The sequence below is a fragment of the Elephantulus edwardii genome, unplaced genomic scaffold, assembly GCF_000299155.1.
Source record: "Elephantulus edwardii isolate Elephantulus edwardi_28Jun2011 unplaced genomic scaffold, EleEdw1.0 scaffold00245, whole genome shotgun sequence".
Lineage (NCBI taxonomy): Eukaryota > Metazoa > Chordata > Mammalia > Macroscelidea > Macroscelididae > Elephantulus > Elephantulus edwardii.
Genome location: NW_006399995.1, coordinates 3,896,289 through 3,912,173, shown reverse-complemented (window position 1 = coordinate 3,912,173; position 15,885 = coordinate 3,896,289). Strand labels below are relative to the sequence as shown.

Sequence of the window (15,885 nt, the reverse complement as noted above, 5' to 3'; positions counted from 1 at the left end):
GGAGGAGATTGTCCCTCCTTCCCCGGCAGAGCATCTGGTGGATTCGAACCATGCGCCTCTGGGATTGTAGTTGCAGCTCCTTGCCACTAGGCCACAAGAGCTCTCCTAAATGTATGCTTTTCAATAATATGGATTGCCGCGGTGCTTATGACAGTGGGCATCAGCATAGCAGTGATGTTAAGAATAGCACAGGACCCCACAGTGTTTCATTCTTTTGTGCGTGAGGTCACTGTGCGTTTGAGCCAGATCAGGGGCACCTAACCACAACAACATGCATATCAAATGTCTGTAAAGCAGGCAGATCTCAAGGATTCCTTAAACTCTCAGAGTCACGTTCTCTGTCAAGACCAGTAGAAAGTAAATATGAATAAAATTGTTAAAGACATCTTTTACTGCTACTGTTTGTCACTGCAGGTGTCCTTTGTTTAAAATAACATGACTATTTTAATCTAATTTTCAAAGTCCCCACTTTGGTTTTTTTGGGTTGTGTTTGTTGGCTTGTTGGTGGGTTTGTGTGTTTGTTGTTTTTTTTTAAGGAATCACATGATTAATTACAAAAGTGCTAAAAAGCAAAGATAACACTTTGAGTACCACTGTGGAAGACGGTATGGTGCTTTCTCAGAAAGTTAAAAATAGAAATAATATCTGACCCAGCAATTCCGCTACTGGAAATAGACCCTAAAGAAACCACAGCTGTCACCCAGACAGATGTATGTGCATCCATGTTTATTGCTATGTAATTCACAATAGCAAAGAGATAGAAGCAACCCAAGTGCCCATCAACAAATGAATGGATAAAATCCCCATTTTGAACAGCTTCTAGTGTGCCTCAGAGCACAGAAAGCAGAAATTTTTACTATTAAATGCCTCATTTGCTTTTACATGATATGGTTTGTTTGGTTTTTTTAAGTGATGGAGGCCTGAGCCAATCCCAGGATGACAGCATTGTGGGGACGAGGCACTGCCGGCACAGTCTGGCTATAATGCCGATTCCGGGAACACTCTCCTCCAGCAGCCCAGATCTCCTGCAGCCCACCACCAGTATGTTGGATTTCACTAACCCTTCAGGTAACTATTGTTGTGACTTGTGTATATCATCATGTTGGTCCCAAATGAATAAATGTATTTTTGTGGCAAATGCTAATTTTGCAGGCAACCTTCTATCTCACCTTTAGATAAGAATATTTAAAAGCTATAGGAAAGATTTTCTTTTAATCACATAGAATGATACTCCAAAAATCAATAAAAGTAACAGGAAAGAGACCACCTCTAATAACAGATTTAGTAACCCTAATTCAAGCAGTTATATGAAAGCAGACACACTTCTACTCAGTCAAGAAACATGTCCATCCAGGATGTGGGGAAAAAAAATAAGGCAGATTACTTTGATAAAAGCAGCTTTACTTCTCTTCTTTGGTATATATTGGTTAGTAATTAGCTAAAAGCACTCATTTTCCCTGAAGCACTCATTATACCTGAAGCTAAATTAATCATCTTGTCAACTATTAACTTGCTTTTTAAAAATATCTTTAATTAATATTCATATAAGAATACCTTTACAGTATATTGTATTCATCTACATTGTGTTTTATACAATCTTTCATTTACATTGTGTCTCATACAATCATTCCTTTATATTCTATTTTACATTATTTTTTAATACTTGTTTATTTATAAAATTTGAATACATTGTATTGCTTTCAAAGTAAACCTTCACACCACCACAGAAATTAATCCTTGTGGCTCAGTTTATAGCCAAACTATAGCCAAGTCTTCACTTCTTAGAACAATCAGCTGTACAAATTTGAAAGGGAATGCATTATTTGTGTTTTTATGTTAATAATTGTTTGCCTGGGATTAAGGCTTAAAAGGCAGAAGGGGCAAAACAGAAGGATTGATGGAAACAGGATTGACAGGGAAGATATAGGAAATGTGCTAATATCATAAAGCACATGAATGGTTGAATGAAAAACCAGTTTGTTGTATAAACATCCACTCACATCCCAGTTTGAAAAAATAAGAATTTCTTTTCTATCACTTGAAAAGATTGTAATGACTTTCTATAAAGGATATATACAATTGAAAACTAAAGTAATCATGTCCAAGGAAAGGAGGAAAATAGATTTCAACCAAAATCAGTTTATTTATATTTTAACATTGTTTATTTAAAATGTTGTAGCTGAAAGTTTAACACAGCAAATTCAGTTCCTATTTAACAATTTTTATACAAATTACTTTGTGACATTGGTTACCATTTTTTTACAGTGTGTCGGCATTTTCATTGTTTCCATTCTGGTTTTTCTGTTTCTGTTGCTCAGGCTTCCCTTCCCTTCATTACATTTTCATCTTTGCTTTTAATAAAATGTTGACTATTTCCTGTCTCATATAATTGATAATTTAAGGAAACATATTATTTTTGGATGATACTGTTTGTTTTATAAACCAATCTATTATTTGACTGCAAGGGAACCACCAGGAATAGCTTCAGTGACAATTTCAAAGTGCATCTTAAAGCAGTAGTCTCAAGCATTCCTCTTGTCTCTCTCAGTTCAGCAGTCTGGCCTTTCTTGAGAATTTTGTTCTGTATGTTTTCTCCCATGGAACTTCTGTTGTGTCCCTGGTTTGTGCTATTTTTTTAATTTTGTTCTGAAGTTTCTAGTAGCTATTCTAGACAGAAAGGAAAATATCAATTACATAAAGTACCTTGGTACTTTCACATATGTGGTGTTAAGATATGTTGTTGTTATGTGGCATTGAATCACCTGTGACTCATAACGACCGTGTGTACACCAGCCCTAAACGCTGCTCTATCCTTTGCCAGTCTTACTGTCTCTGACACTCCCCTTACCCCAGTCACTGAATCAATCCATCTCATTGAGGGTCTTCCTCTCCTGCACTGTCCCTCCACCCTCCCAAGCATGACATCCCTCTCCAAGGACCAGTCCCTCCTTGCAACATGGCCAAAGTATGTCAGACGAAGTTTCAGAATTCTTGCCTCCAAGGAGCAGCAAGGTCTCACCCTCTCCAGGACAAACTTGTTTGTTCTCCTAGCAGTCTATGGTTTATTCAGTACTGTTCTCCAGCACCACAGCTCAAAGGCATCGATTCTCCTTGTATCCTCCCTAGTGATTGTCCAGCTCTCTGATGCACAGTATGTAATTGCAAAGACTTTGGTCTGAATCAGGTGCACCTTAGTCTCCAGACTGACATCATTGCTCTTCAATACTCTGGAGAGGTCTCTGACAGCAGACTTTGCTAAAGCAGTTCATCTTTTAATTTCCTGGCTGCTGGTACCAAAAGTGTTGATTGTGGAACCAAACAAACTAAAGCTGTTAAATAAGAATCTTGTCCAAAGTACATTAAAAGAGTGTACTCCTGCGCTCTAGTCCCAAAGGCTCACTGTTCACATCCACGAGATGCTCCACTGGAGAAGGAGGGCAATCTCCTGTGCCAGTGAAATATGATTCAGTGGTACACAATAACAACAACAACTAAAAAGTGTACTCTCAGTCCTACCTGATCAATCACTCAGGTATTTCACATATGTGTAGTAGTAGAAAATTGTCTTATTGATGACAGACTTTTATACACAGAAGCTCTGGTATGTAGCATAAAAGCAGCACAGTTTAGTGCAGATCATTCTGCACATGGTTTCTTTTTCCCCTCACATTGTTTCTTTTCTGCGTTCTTTAATGTGCTTCTTAACCACCAGCAATATTACTAAACTAAGGATTCTGGGGCTTTGTCTGACATATTTTGGACATGTTGTAAGGAGAGACAGGTCCTTGGAGAGGGACATCATGCTTGGGAGGCTAGAGGGACAGCGCAGGAGGGGAAGACCCTCTATGAGGTGGATTGATTCAGTGACTGGGGTAATCAGGATGGGTGTGTCAGAGGCAATGCAATTGGCACAGGATAGAGCAGGGTTTAGCGCTGTTGTACGTAGGGTCGCTATGAGTCACAACTCAATGGCACATGGCAACAACAACAACATACCTGTTTTTGACACATCCCACTCCAAGACTTCTTGAATTCTTTCTGGAACAAAGATCTTAATAAGTCTTTACTTTGCATAATAATTTCCAATGATTTCTGTATTAGAGTTCTATATGAGGCAGAATCCACTCCAGCAATTTGATCAGAGAATTTAATAGAAGGAATTATTACCAAAGTATATAAAATATACTGTTACCCTGAGAGGATTTAAAAAGGCAAGGGATCAGATTAGTGAAGAAATGCCATTTCTAGGCTACAGAAGTGTTGCTGGTACAGGAACAAAAATCGTCAGGAAAGCAACCAGAAAGGAACACATACCTTCATCTTCCCTTAGCCTTGCTGTTTACATCTTGGGCCACTATTGGCAGATTCTAGGAGGAACCTGGTTGGCAAAGAAGAAATGTGACTTGCCAGAGTCTCAGACTCAAGATCACAAGACACAGGGTTTGAGTATATTTAGAGCCAAAAGATAGGAACTGTTAGGGTTCATCCTCCATAGTCTTATTCCTAGACCCCCGTTCTGGTCTTCTGTTCACTCTTGCTTAAGCCTTTAATCCTTGATCTGCATATGCCTTGAGAACTTTATTTTTTCCTCCATGTTTTTCACTGTCAGCGGTACTCTTCTGTCTTGCATACCAGCTGACCTTTTGCTCATTCTTCAGTGCTAAGTTCAGCAGATTTGTCATCTAGGAAGCCAGCTCCCTCTGATGCAGTCACTTCCTCTGTTTTCAGCAATTCAGCACATTTTTGTTTTTCCCTCTTACACTGTCATGTGGTAGCATAAGAAATTCTTTCCTTCTTTGTGTATGTTCTACAGTAATATTTTCACACAAGGTAGAAGGCCACAAATAAAATATGTCATATTACCAAATCACAAACTAAATAACTAAAGAGAATGCCAAGGAGAGAAGTTACAATGATAACAGTTTGGAATTGCAAGCCCCTTAGAGCGAAAACTTGAAAACGAGGGACTTCTTGGCTTGATTTCATACTAACTGCATACTTCTCACTTTGAAATTATCTCTTTAAAAAGACTGGTTGACGGTTAAAATCTTTTCAGAAAAAGTGATACTGGTTAATCTATATCATGGATTCATACCAGTAATATAAGTGAGCAAAAGTATGATGTTGTTCTTATTGTTAGGTACTGTTGAGTCAAGCACAACTCAGTGATCCTATGGACAACAGATCTGACTCCTGTCCTATCCTGTGCCTTGCTAAAAATCTCTGAGACACTTGAGCCTATTGCTGCAGTCACTGTGTCAACACATCTGGTTGAGGATATTACTTTCACCAACCCTCCACCTTTCTAAGCATGATGTCCCATTCCTAGCAATATGCCTAAAGTATTTGAGACAGATCTTTATCTGGAGCACGCTTTGGCTGCACCTTCTCTAAGACAGATCTTTTTGTTCTTTTGGTAGTCCATGAGATATTCCATACTCTTATACAACACCACAGCTTAAAGGCATCTATATTCTACTGTCATCCTCGTTCACTGTCCAGCTCCAGGTGCATAAGCAAGTGACTAAAAAGGACTAAGGTGTACCTTAGTTCTTAGACTAATATTTCTCCTCAATAATTTGAAGAGATCCCTGACTGCACATTTTCCCAGTGTAGTATGTCTTCTGATCTCCTGACTGCTGGTTCCAGGAGTGTTGATTGTGGATCTAAGGTGAAGTCATTGACGGTTTCAGTCTTTTCTCCATCTATCATGATAGTGCCAAGGTTCAGTGATAAGAATTTTTGTTTCTTGACATTAATTTACAATCCATATTGAAGACTACAGTATTTGATCTTCCACAGCAAGTGCTGTAATCCCTCCTCACTTTCAGCAAACAAGATTATGTCATCTGCATAATAGAAGTTATTGAGGGTTTTCCTCCAATCCTGAAGCCCTGTTCTTCATAAAGTCCAGCTTGAATGATTTTTCTCAGCATGCAGATAGAGAGAGAGAGTACCGTGGCATACACCTTTATTAATTTTAAACCATGTAATAGTATTTTCCTGTGTTTGGACCACAGCTTCTTGGTATAGGTTTCTCATGAACACAGTTAAGTTCTGTTATGATCCAGATAGTTGAATGCCTTTACATAGTCAATAAGGCACAAGTAAAAATTCTTCTGATATTCTTTGCTTTCAGTCAGGATCCATTTGACATTAGCATTGATATCCTTGTTGTCAAGACCTCTTCTGAATCAAGCTTGATGAGTTTGAGTGATCTTCAGCAGTATTTTGCTTGCATGTGATATGAATGATACTGTTTGATAATTTTCATATTCTATTAGATCACTTTCTTGGAAATGGGACTATATCTGGATTCCTTCCTGTTAGTCCATCAGACAGCTGTCACATGGAGTGGTGAGCACGTCCAGGGCTGCATCTGTTAGTGTAAATATCTCACTTGGATGGAGCTCTGGTGGCCTAGTGGCAAGCTGCACTGCAATCCTGAAGGTGCACTGTTTGAATCCACGAGATGCTCCGCTGGAGAAGGAGGGGCAAACTCCTGTACCAGTTGGATCCAATTCAACAACACACCACATTAAAAAAAAATAAAAAATCTTCTGTTCATCCTTTTCATTTTAGCATCTCTTCCCTTTGTTTTGACTTTACTTTCTGACGTTCTAGTGCAGTATTCAGTGTCTCTTCTGGCATCCATTTTGAGGGCTTTTTTCTCCTCATCTTTGTAATGACCTTTTGCTCTCCATGGATGATATCCTTGCTGTCTTTGCACAACTCATCTGCTCTTCATTCATTAGTGTTCAGTATTTTCAATATATTGTTAAGATGAGATGATCTTTAAATTCAGGTGGAATAGATTCAAGATCATAATTTTGGTTCTTGGGACTTATTTTTTGCAGTCTCGGTTTGAACTTGCACATGAGTAATTGATGGTCTGTTTCACAGTCAGCACATGGCCTGGTCTTGACTGCTGATCCTGAGCTCCAATAATTCCGTCCCCATGTTTAGTCAATCTGATTCCTGTCTTGTGAGGTCTCTGTGTGAAGTTGCCCTTTATGGTTTGTTTGTTTGTTTGTTTTAAAAAAAGGTATTTGCTTTAAGTCCTCATTTTTATTCTTTTTTTAATTTTAGTGTTTTTCTCCTTTTTTTCTTTTTTCCATTTTTTAAAATTAGTCATTCATTCATGCATACCTCCATCAAGTTTCCCCAGTTCCCCTTGTAAGTTATTCATTGTCATGCTCATTGTTTCTGATTGTCCTTTCCTGTCAAAATGTCTTTCTTTTCATTCATTCAGTTCAGTATTCATTATCTATCCATTCTTTTCCCTCTCTTCCCCAACCCCATCTTGATCATACTGTTATAATAATGGGCCTATGGAGTATTTATCCCTTTGCAGCTGAGATATTTTACTTAGCATGTCTTCCAGAATCACTTGCATTGTGTAATGTTTTACTTATTTTTTTCTGTGCTGCATAGTATTCCATTGTGTGAATGTACTATGGTTTCTCTGTCCATTCAGTTGTTGATGGGCACGAGGGCTGTTTCATCTCTTTGCTGTTGTGAATAAGGCTGTGATAAACATAAGTCATTTAATCTCATTATGCTCCTCAAAAGATAAGACATTTGCAATGAATAACTCAGTAAGCATAGAAAATTCAGTCATTGTATTTCCTGCCTATTTCTGTCACCAAGTCTACTTTTTTCAGCCATCTTTTACATTCCAGTCACCAATAAATACTTTAAATTATATGTTTACACTCCAAAAAAGCTCAGTCTTCTGAAAAGTCCTTTGCCTAATGGTGGTGCAGTTCATACTTATTTTGTATAAAGTATTTGTTATTGCCGATTAATTCCAAATCCATTTCTTAAGTTAAATATGATACTGCTTAATTCTTCTTATGTTCAGCTATGTTTTTCTTGCATGTTCTAAAGTTAGTTTTAGATCAGATAGAAAATAAAAGTAAGGCTATTGAACTGTTTTAATGGTTTGCTTTTGATTACTGACTTACGGTTTTGCTTTGTTTTTGCTGCCTACAGCTGTTGGGTTTTACTGTAAGTATCCTGAAGATGATGCTCTATTGCTTACGTTTGTGAATATAGTATTTTATTTTTTAAAAACCAAATGATTAAATATGTAATGATTTAGCAGAAGCATTTCTTTCCAAAGTCAGAGTTAGATGACATGTCCTTTTAGTCATTTTCTTAACATTTACCATTTTTTTAATATACATAGTAAATCAGAGTATTCCTACTTTCCTACAGCTTGTGAAAAGTGTTGGGGTGTTGTTTTGCTTTTTGGTGTTTTAGGGTTTTTTTGTTTGTTTTCATTTTGACCTAATACAAAATGAAACCTAAATTAATTCAGAATGTGGCTGAAAGGAACTTGAAACTGATGATTCCCCTCTTCCGCAACCCCAAGGGGGAAAATTAGTTCCCCGAATAAAAGTTTTTTGCTTTTTCTTTTTTTATTTAATGTTTCCAACCTTTTATTTGATTACTATAATAAACCTCACATTCTATGTTTTTTTTTCTTAGGGTTTTTTTTTTCTTAAATTTATTATTAATATCAATGAAAATTTACAGAGACTTTAGATTTCCATTCATTTATTGTTGTACTCTTCTCCCCTCCCAACGCTCCCCGCTAGCACACTATCCTCTTGGAAAAGTAAAAGAAAAATTCTTTTATTGTTTTACAAACCCTCCCCCAGGTCCACTCCACTATGCAGCCTTCGCTCTGGACTCCTGTCATGACAATAATACCTAATCACATATCCCTTTTAAACAGTTTTCTCCCTCATCTGTTTCAATGCAGTATACATTATGAACCCATCTTTCTCAGTCTCCCTCCAACCCCAATGTCAATCCTGTTTTAGAACGGTAGCACCATGCAGTATTTGTCCTTTTGTGACTGAGATACTTCACTCAGCATAATGTCCTCCAGGGTCACTCATTTTTAATAATATTGAATGAGTTCCTTGTTTTCAATGCAGCATAGTATTCCGTTGTGTGAATATACCACAGCTTCTCTATCCATTTGTTTGTTGATGGGCACTTAGGTTGTTTCCAGCTCCCTGCTATTGTGAACAAAGCAGCAGTAAACATGGGTGTGCATATATCTGCTTGGATGGTGGTTATGGTCTCTTTGGGGATAATTACCAGTAGTGGAATTACTGGGTCAAATGGTATCTCTATTTGCAACTTTTTGAGAAAGCGCCATGCTGCCTTCCACAGTGGTTGCACCATTTTACACTCCCACCAACAGTGAATAAGGGTTCCAGATTCTCCTCAACATCACCAGCATTTGTTGCTTGCTGTTCTGTTACATTTTGCTATTCTGACTAGGGTGAGATGATATCTCATAGTTGTTTTATCGCATTCTGTTTTTTATTGCAAATCTGGGTTAGTGTAACTAGTTTCTCTGTTTTAAAGGAAAATAGACAGAATTTTTTTGTTTTGTTTTTGTTTTTACATCAAACTAGAGAAAGGAAAAAATATAAAAGTATCTCCTCCCAGAATTATTCTTGTAAGCTGTTTAATATTTAAAATAATTTAATTTTTAAAATTTGATTTTTTTTAATTTAAAAATTAACAATTAAAGAGTCTTTGCTCCCAGAATTATTGTTGTTAGCCATTGTCTAGTGTATGATGGGATTAGACCTTTCCAGTCATGGAATTTTCATTGGCTGGCTTTTCAGAAGTGAATTCTCAGGGTTCATGTGGAAACTCCACTGAGAGTTGTTCAACATTGTAGCATTGGAAGCCTCCGTTGGTTGGTTTATTTATGGATTGATTGATTGATTGATTGATTGATTTGTACATACATAGTCTGGGCTTGAGCACTAACTAGGAATTGCATCCAGGTCTCCTGCATAAAAGGTGAAATTTCTACCAGCGAATCACTACTGTTCCCCTTCCAGAGTTAACAACTGTTAACTCATTAAATTTCCAAAAATAACAGTGTACATGAAATATCAGTATCATTCTCTTCATGCCAAGTGAGCTATTACAACTTTCTGCCATTTATCCATTGTATAAAGCCATATACTTTGGATATTTTTCGCTAACAAAATAGTCTATGACATTTTTAAACATCTAATAGTATTTCATTTAACTCTGTATTCCCTTGTTAATGAGCATTTATAGTATTCTCTAAACATGTGTGCTAACATCTTTGCATGGTTTCTGCAAAGGCATTAATAATTATTGTATTTTTTTATAATTTCCACAGGTAAAAACTTGTGAAAATGTTTCTTATCTTTAAAATAAAGAAAAATACTGTCAGCTAATCTGACTTATGGTGACTCTCCATCAAGTTTCTGAGACTATAAATCTATATGAGAGGAGACAGCTACAAAGCAGCTGTTGTTATATGCCATTAAGTGACTCATAGCGACCCTTTATACAAAGCAACTAGTGGGTTCTCAGTGCCAACCTTTTGGTTAGCAGCTTAACCACACAGCATACTACACCACCAGAGAATATTATTTCCTTTTGGGCAGCAAGTTTTTGCTAGTTGATCTTTTATACACCAACTTTCCCCGATCCTTGGCCTATACCATTATACTCTGGGTTTTCTTTTTGGTGCTTTTCGCTGTCCAGGTTATTTTCCTTGCTTAGTTATTTTCTGTTTTCTTTCAACTTCCTCCTCTTCTCTTGAATTTACACAAATTTCTCTGAAAGCCATTATCTTGCCTGTCTCATTTATCACTGCATCTTTATCATTTGAATACTGGTTCACACATAACAGGCACTCAGTAAATATTTGTTAAATAAACAGTCTAAAGCCAAATAAAGAACCAAACTTGCTTTATTTTTAACAATTATCTAAGTATCTAAAATGTTCTTTTTTCCCCCTCCCTAATCTCAAATTCCATACCTGTATCCTTCATATCTCATAGCGACTCATAGTGACCCTGTGAGTACATAGGGTCACTGTGAGTCACAGGCGACTCATGGCACATAACAACAACATCCTTCATATATGTTTGTTTCCATTTCATTCATGCAAGATAAAAAAAAGAGAGCTCTGATAGTATAGTGATAAGGAATTACACTGTCCACCAGAAGGCACAGTTTGAATCTGCCAGCTGCTCTGAAAAAAGAAATGGGTGGTCAACTTCTTTGTAATTTATTGCCTCTGAAAACCCAGTGGATGATCACCTATGAGTCAGTCCCAACTTGACAGTACACAAGAACAACATGAAAGATTATCGTTAACACTCTGGAAATAAGCCTTTTATTGAAAATGTGTTAGCTGGGGTTTTTATTGATTTCATTTAGATAGTATATAATCAGTTTATTAAATATGAATCATAGTACCAATAAATACTGTACTTCTCCAATACTTTTTAGATATTTTGTCCCTAATGGATTATATTCTTAAGAAGTGTATTATCATTGTCCTTAAATTTTAATGTGATAGATCCTTTCTTCTTGATTCACCTTTATTCTAACCTCATATTTACCTTTTACATAATCATTTATTATTTGAATGTTTGCCATGAGCCAGGTATTATACTTTTTATGTTGTTCTCCCACTGACATCAATTTCAAATATATAATCAATTCTAAAATACAAAAATAAATGGTCTACGCTGGCACTGATTTTTTTTGCTGACACTGATACTAACATAGATTAAGTTTATTACCTCTAAATGTTTCTTCAAGGATTAGTGCCATGGTAAATTCAGGCTAGGAGTACTTTTTGGTAGTTTGATTTGTGAGATCTGTTCTATAGGTAGTCTTTTATGATGCCTGAATCCCTTTTTATGTGACTATATAGCATTTTGTCCTTCTGGGAAACAAAAGGCTTAATTTTGTTAGGTAATAACGAACTATAATTTTGTTAGGCTATGTAGCAAGATACATAACTCTGGTCTCCCCCAGAAACTGTTACATTGTATCTTTGTATCTACACCAAGAGACAGATCATAAAATGTTTGCAAATTTTTTACTCCTCTTGGATTACATGTTTTCCAGAAAAGTAATAAAGAGAGGAGAACATTTCGCCAGTTCCCTAAGGTCAATTCCCAAGAGTAAAATTGATTTTATTCTAGAGCCTTAAAAGATTGTGATGTATATTTCATTACAAGAATAGGAGTAATACACATACACACAAAACAACACACACACAAGCAAATCTCTATGCTGGTGAGTCAGTTCTGACTCATGGTGACATTATGTTTTATAGACTAGAACTGTTTCTAGGGATTTTTTTCAACCATAGCCTTTATGGAAGCATACTGCTAGGTCTTTCATCTGAAGCACTCTTTTGTTCCACCAACCTTTAGGGTTAGTAAAGGACCACAGATCCTATTATTCCATACATTATAGAGTTCAAAGAGTGAAACTTTGTTATCTGTTTTCTTTCCCTTAACAAACCTAAGTTTCCAACTAATTGCAAGCATTGTCTCAGGTACGGGAGCATCTCTAATTTGGATAAATCATAAAGCTTAAATCATTATCTTGGTCTGTTGAGAAATCTGATTATGTCAGCAGCAGACTAAGAATTGACTCATTAGATAAAACAGGATGCATTTAAGGACTTAAATGTATGAATACATCGAGAATAGACAGTTGGATGCATGCACCATGTGAAGCACCCTGCTCTCAGCTTTTCAGTGGACCTAGAATAGTCTTCATCTGTTGCTGAATTTTTGAGTCCTGGGAACCAGCCTCTGTCTTTTCTGTCCTCAGGACGTGGATAGGAATGATAATGATGATGATGATGTTGTTGTGCGCCATTAAGTTGAGTATGCCTCATAGCGACCCCAGGAATAACAGATCTGAATTCTTTCCTATCCTCACCATCCCCACCATCTCTGATAGAGGCTTTAATTCTGTGAAATCATGTACTGCCGTATCTATTCTATTACTGTCTGTTTTCTTAAGCATTTTGGAGACTATGCCTCATCTGGGTTTTTTAGACCAATTCATAATTTCTTTATTCCCAGAAAAGAAATGTCCTAAAGGTTCTGGGGAAATGGTGTCAGGCAGACAGTGTGCAGTACCTTGAGGCATTGAAATCTCTCCAGCCTACCCCCATAGCGCTGATCACACACACATAGAGGCCCACATTAATATCTTCTAATAAAGGGAGGAAAATTTTTGTATCAGTGATTTATTGCATAGAGAAAATTTTAGCTTTAAAATGCTATTAAATACCTTTATATTAAAATATTATAATTTTATATTAAAATGTAGCTTATTGTCATCATATTGAACATTATTTTTGAAACTTTAAAAATTGTTTTCATTTTCATTATTTTTTTAATTATTTTTTTTGTGTGTATCGTCAAATTGGATCTGACTGGTACAGGAGGAGATTGCTCCTTCTTCTGCAGCAGAGTGTCTGGTAGATTCGAACTGCATACCTCTGGGATTGCACTGCAGCTTCTTGCCACTAGGCCACCAGAGCTCCGCTGAGCATTATTCTTAAGGGTCTAATTTTATGATAAGGGGGATAAAATCATTATCTCCAAATCACAAAAGAGAAATTGAGATAGTGGAGCCTTTTTTTTTTGTAGTATCCTTGTTTATAAGAAATAAAACCAGTTGTTGTTCTTGTTGTTACATGCCTTGGAGTAGACTGCAATTCATAGCAACCTTCTGTACAATAGCACTGAACCTGTTCTATTCTGAGGCAATCTCACTGTCTCTGACATACCTACCCTTATTACCTTAGTTATTGTGTCAGTCCTTCTCATCTGGGATCTTCCTGTCCTGCATTGTCCCTTCACCCTTCCAAGCATGATACCCTTCTCCAAAGACTGGTTGCTCCTGGCTACGTGCCCAAAGTATGTGAGATGGAGTCTCAAAATACTTGTTTCACTCTCTCCAGGACAGATCTATTCGTTTTCTTGGCAGTCCATGGTATGCTCCATACTCTTCTCCAGCACCACAACTCAAAGGCATTGATTCTTCTGTCATCCTTGGTCGTTGTCCATGTTTCTGATTTATAGCAAGTAATTGCAAAGGCCATGACCTGGATGAGGCACATCTTAGTATCTAGACTGACATCTTTGCTCTTCAGCACTTTGGAGAGGTCCTTGGCAGCACATTTTCCTAATGTAATTTGTCTTTTGATTTCCTGACTGCTGGTGCCAAGAGTATTGAGTTTGAAACTGAGCAAGATGAATTTATTAGCAATCTCAGTTTCTTCTCCACCTATCATGATGCTTTCAATTTGCCCAGTAGTGAGAGTCTTCATTTTCTCTATATTGAGCGTCAGTTCATATTACACACTACAGTTTTTGATCCTCTGCAGCAAATGCTTCAGGCCCTCCTCAGTTTCAGCAAGTAAGGTTGTGTCATCTACATAACACAGGATGTTGATGAGTCTTCCTCCAATTGTGATGCCATATTCCTCCTCATAAAATCTAGCCTCTTGAATGATCTATTCTGCATACAGACTGGAAAGGTATGGAGACAGGCTGTATCCCTGATGCACTCCTTTTCTAATTTTGAACCATGCAATGTTTCCTTGCCCTGTTCTGATGACTGTCTCCTAGTCCAAGTGTAGGTTTCACATGAGCACAATCAGGTGTTCTGAGATTCCCATTCTTCTCGAGACTAGCCACAATTTGTTGTGATCCATGCAGTCAGATATCTTTCTTTAGTCAATGAAACTATCCTCTGGTATTCTCTGTTTTCAGTCACGATCCATCTGACTTTGGCAATGATGTCCCTAGTGCCACGATCTCTTCTAAATGCACCTTCTATTTCTGGTAGTTCTCTGTTGATGTACTATTTCAGTGTTATTGGATAATCTTCAGGATTTTGCTTGTGTGTGCTATTAGTGATATCATTCATTATCAATAGGCTATGAAAATTGAAAAATGTACCACTTTCTGTTAGATTGTATCAGTGTTGGTATTCACTAATTAAGTAGGGGAAAACATGCAGCATACTAGAAATTATTTTGAGACAGTACTAAACAATACCAACTAGTGAACTTCTCCAGTAGCCAGAAAATAGAAATTAAAACAGCAATGTATTTTTTTTAGGAAGGGCGAGGGTAAGGTTTTAAAAGTGGACTGAGAGGGGTGAAAAAAAGCACTATTGAATATACACTTTTAATAAGGGTGTGAGGAAATTGGCTCTTAAATTTAGGATTATAACCTCTCTGGAAATAAGTTTAGCAAATTTGTTTTTTAAAACTTTCAAATTATGCATGCCTAACTCAGAAGTTCTCATTATTACAGTTCCCCCCCCAAGGAAATAATGAAATTGTCTTCAAAAACTTATCTACTTCAGAGAACTTGTATACTTTCTAAGAGAGGAAAATAATAAACATCCTAAATTTCTAGCATCAAAGGTTTAAATAACTCAGGTCTATAAAACCCATATTAGCACCTTAACAACAAAAAGCAAAAAGATACAACCTAATCAAAATAATTAGAAATTAAACATTTTGCCAAAAATGATATGTAAGTGGTTAAGAAGCATATGAGAAGATATTTGACATCATTGTTCATTAAACCTAGTGCTGTGGACTTTATTCTGACTTATGAATAGAACTGCCTCACAAGGGTCCAAAGTTGTGGAAGCAGCTACCCAGACTTTCTCGCACGTAGCAGCAGATGGATTCCAGCTACTGCTACCTTCTCAGTTATTTGTGGCTGTTAGGTCCTGTCAACCATGACTCGTAGCAACCCTGTGAACAATTAATCTGCAGCTTGCCCCATCTTCTACTGTCTTCATCATACATTATGTGGGACGAATTACATGTACCGATGCCACTAGACTGGCTATGATTTCAAAAGAAAAGAAAATGCCAGGAAGAAATAAAAGATACAGGCTTGGATGTGGCGGGTATAACAGGTATAGGCATATGTGTAGATAGGCATACAAAGTGATACAGATTCTGTGGAAAAAAATATTGATGGATCAAACTTTAGAACCTCAAATATAGAATATTATATGATG

General features: G+C 36.9%; 1 protein-coding gene across 4 annotated transcripts in view; it reads left to right on the top strand.

Moving 5' to 3' along the window:
• The window catches only part of RAPGEF6 (Rap guanine nucleotide exchange factor (GEF) 6), a 274,324-nt gene that overhangs the window by 212,684 nt on the left and 45,755 nt on the right, over positions 1 to 15,885 (top strand). For 3 of the 4 annotated variants that reach the window (XM_006899057.1, XM_006899058.1, XM_006899060.1), the window contains exon 17: positions 911 to 1,068. In XM_006899057.1, coding sequence (XP_006899119.1) covers positions 911 to 1,068 — 158 coding nt within the window. Of the gene's footprint in view, positions 1 to 910; positions 1,069 to 7,995; positions 8,011 to 15,885 lie in introns of all 4 variants that reach the window. The other variant, XM_006899059.1, reaches the window with a different exon arrangement.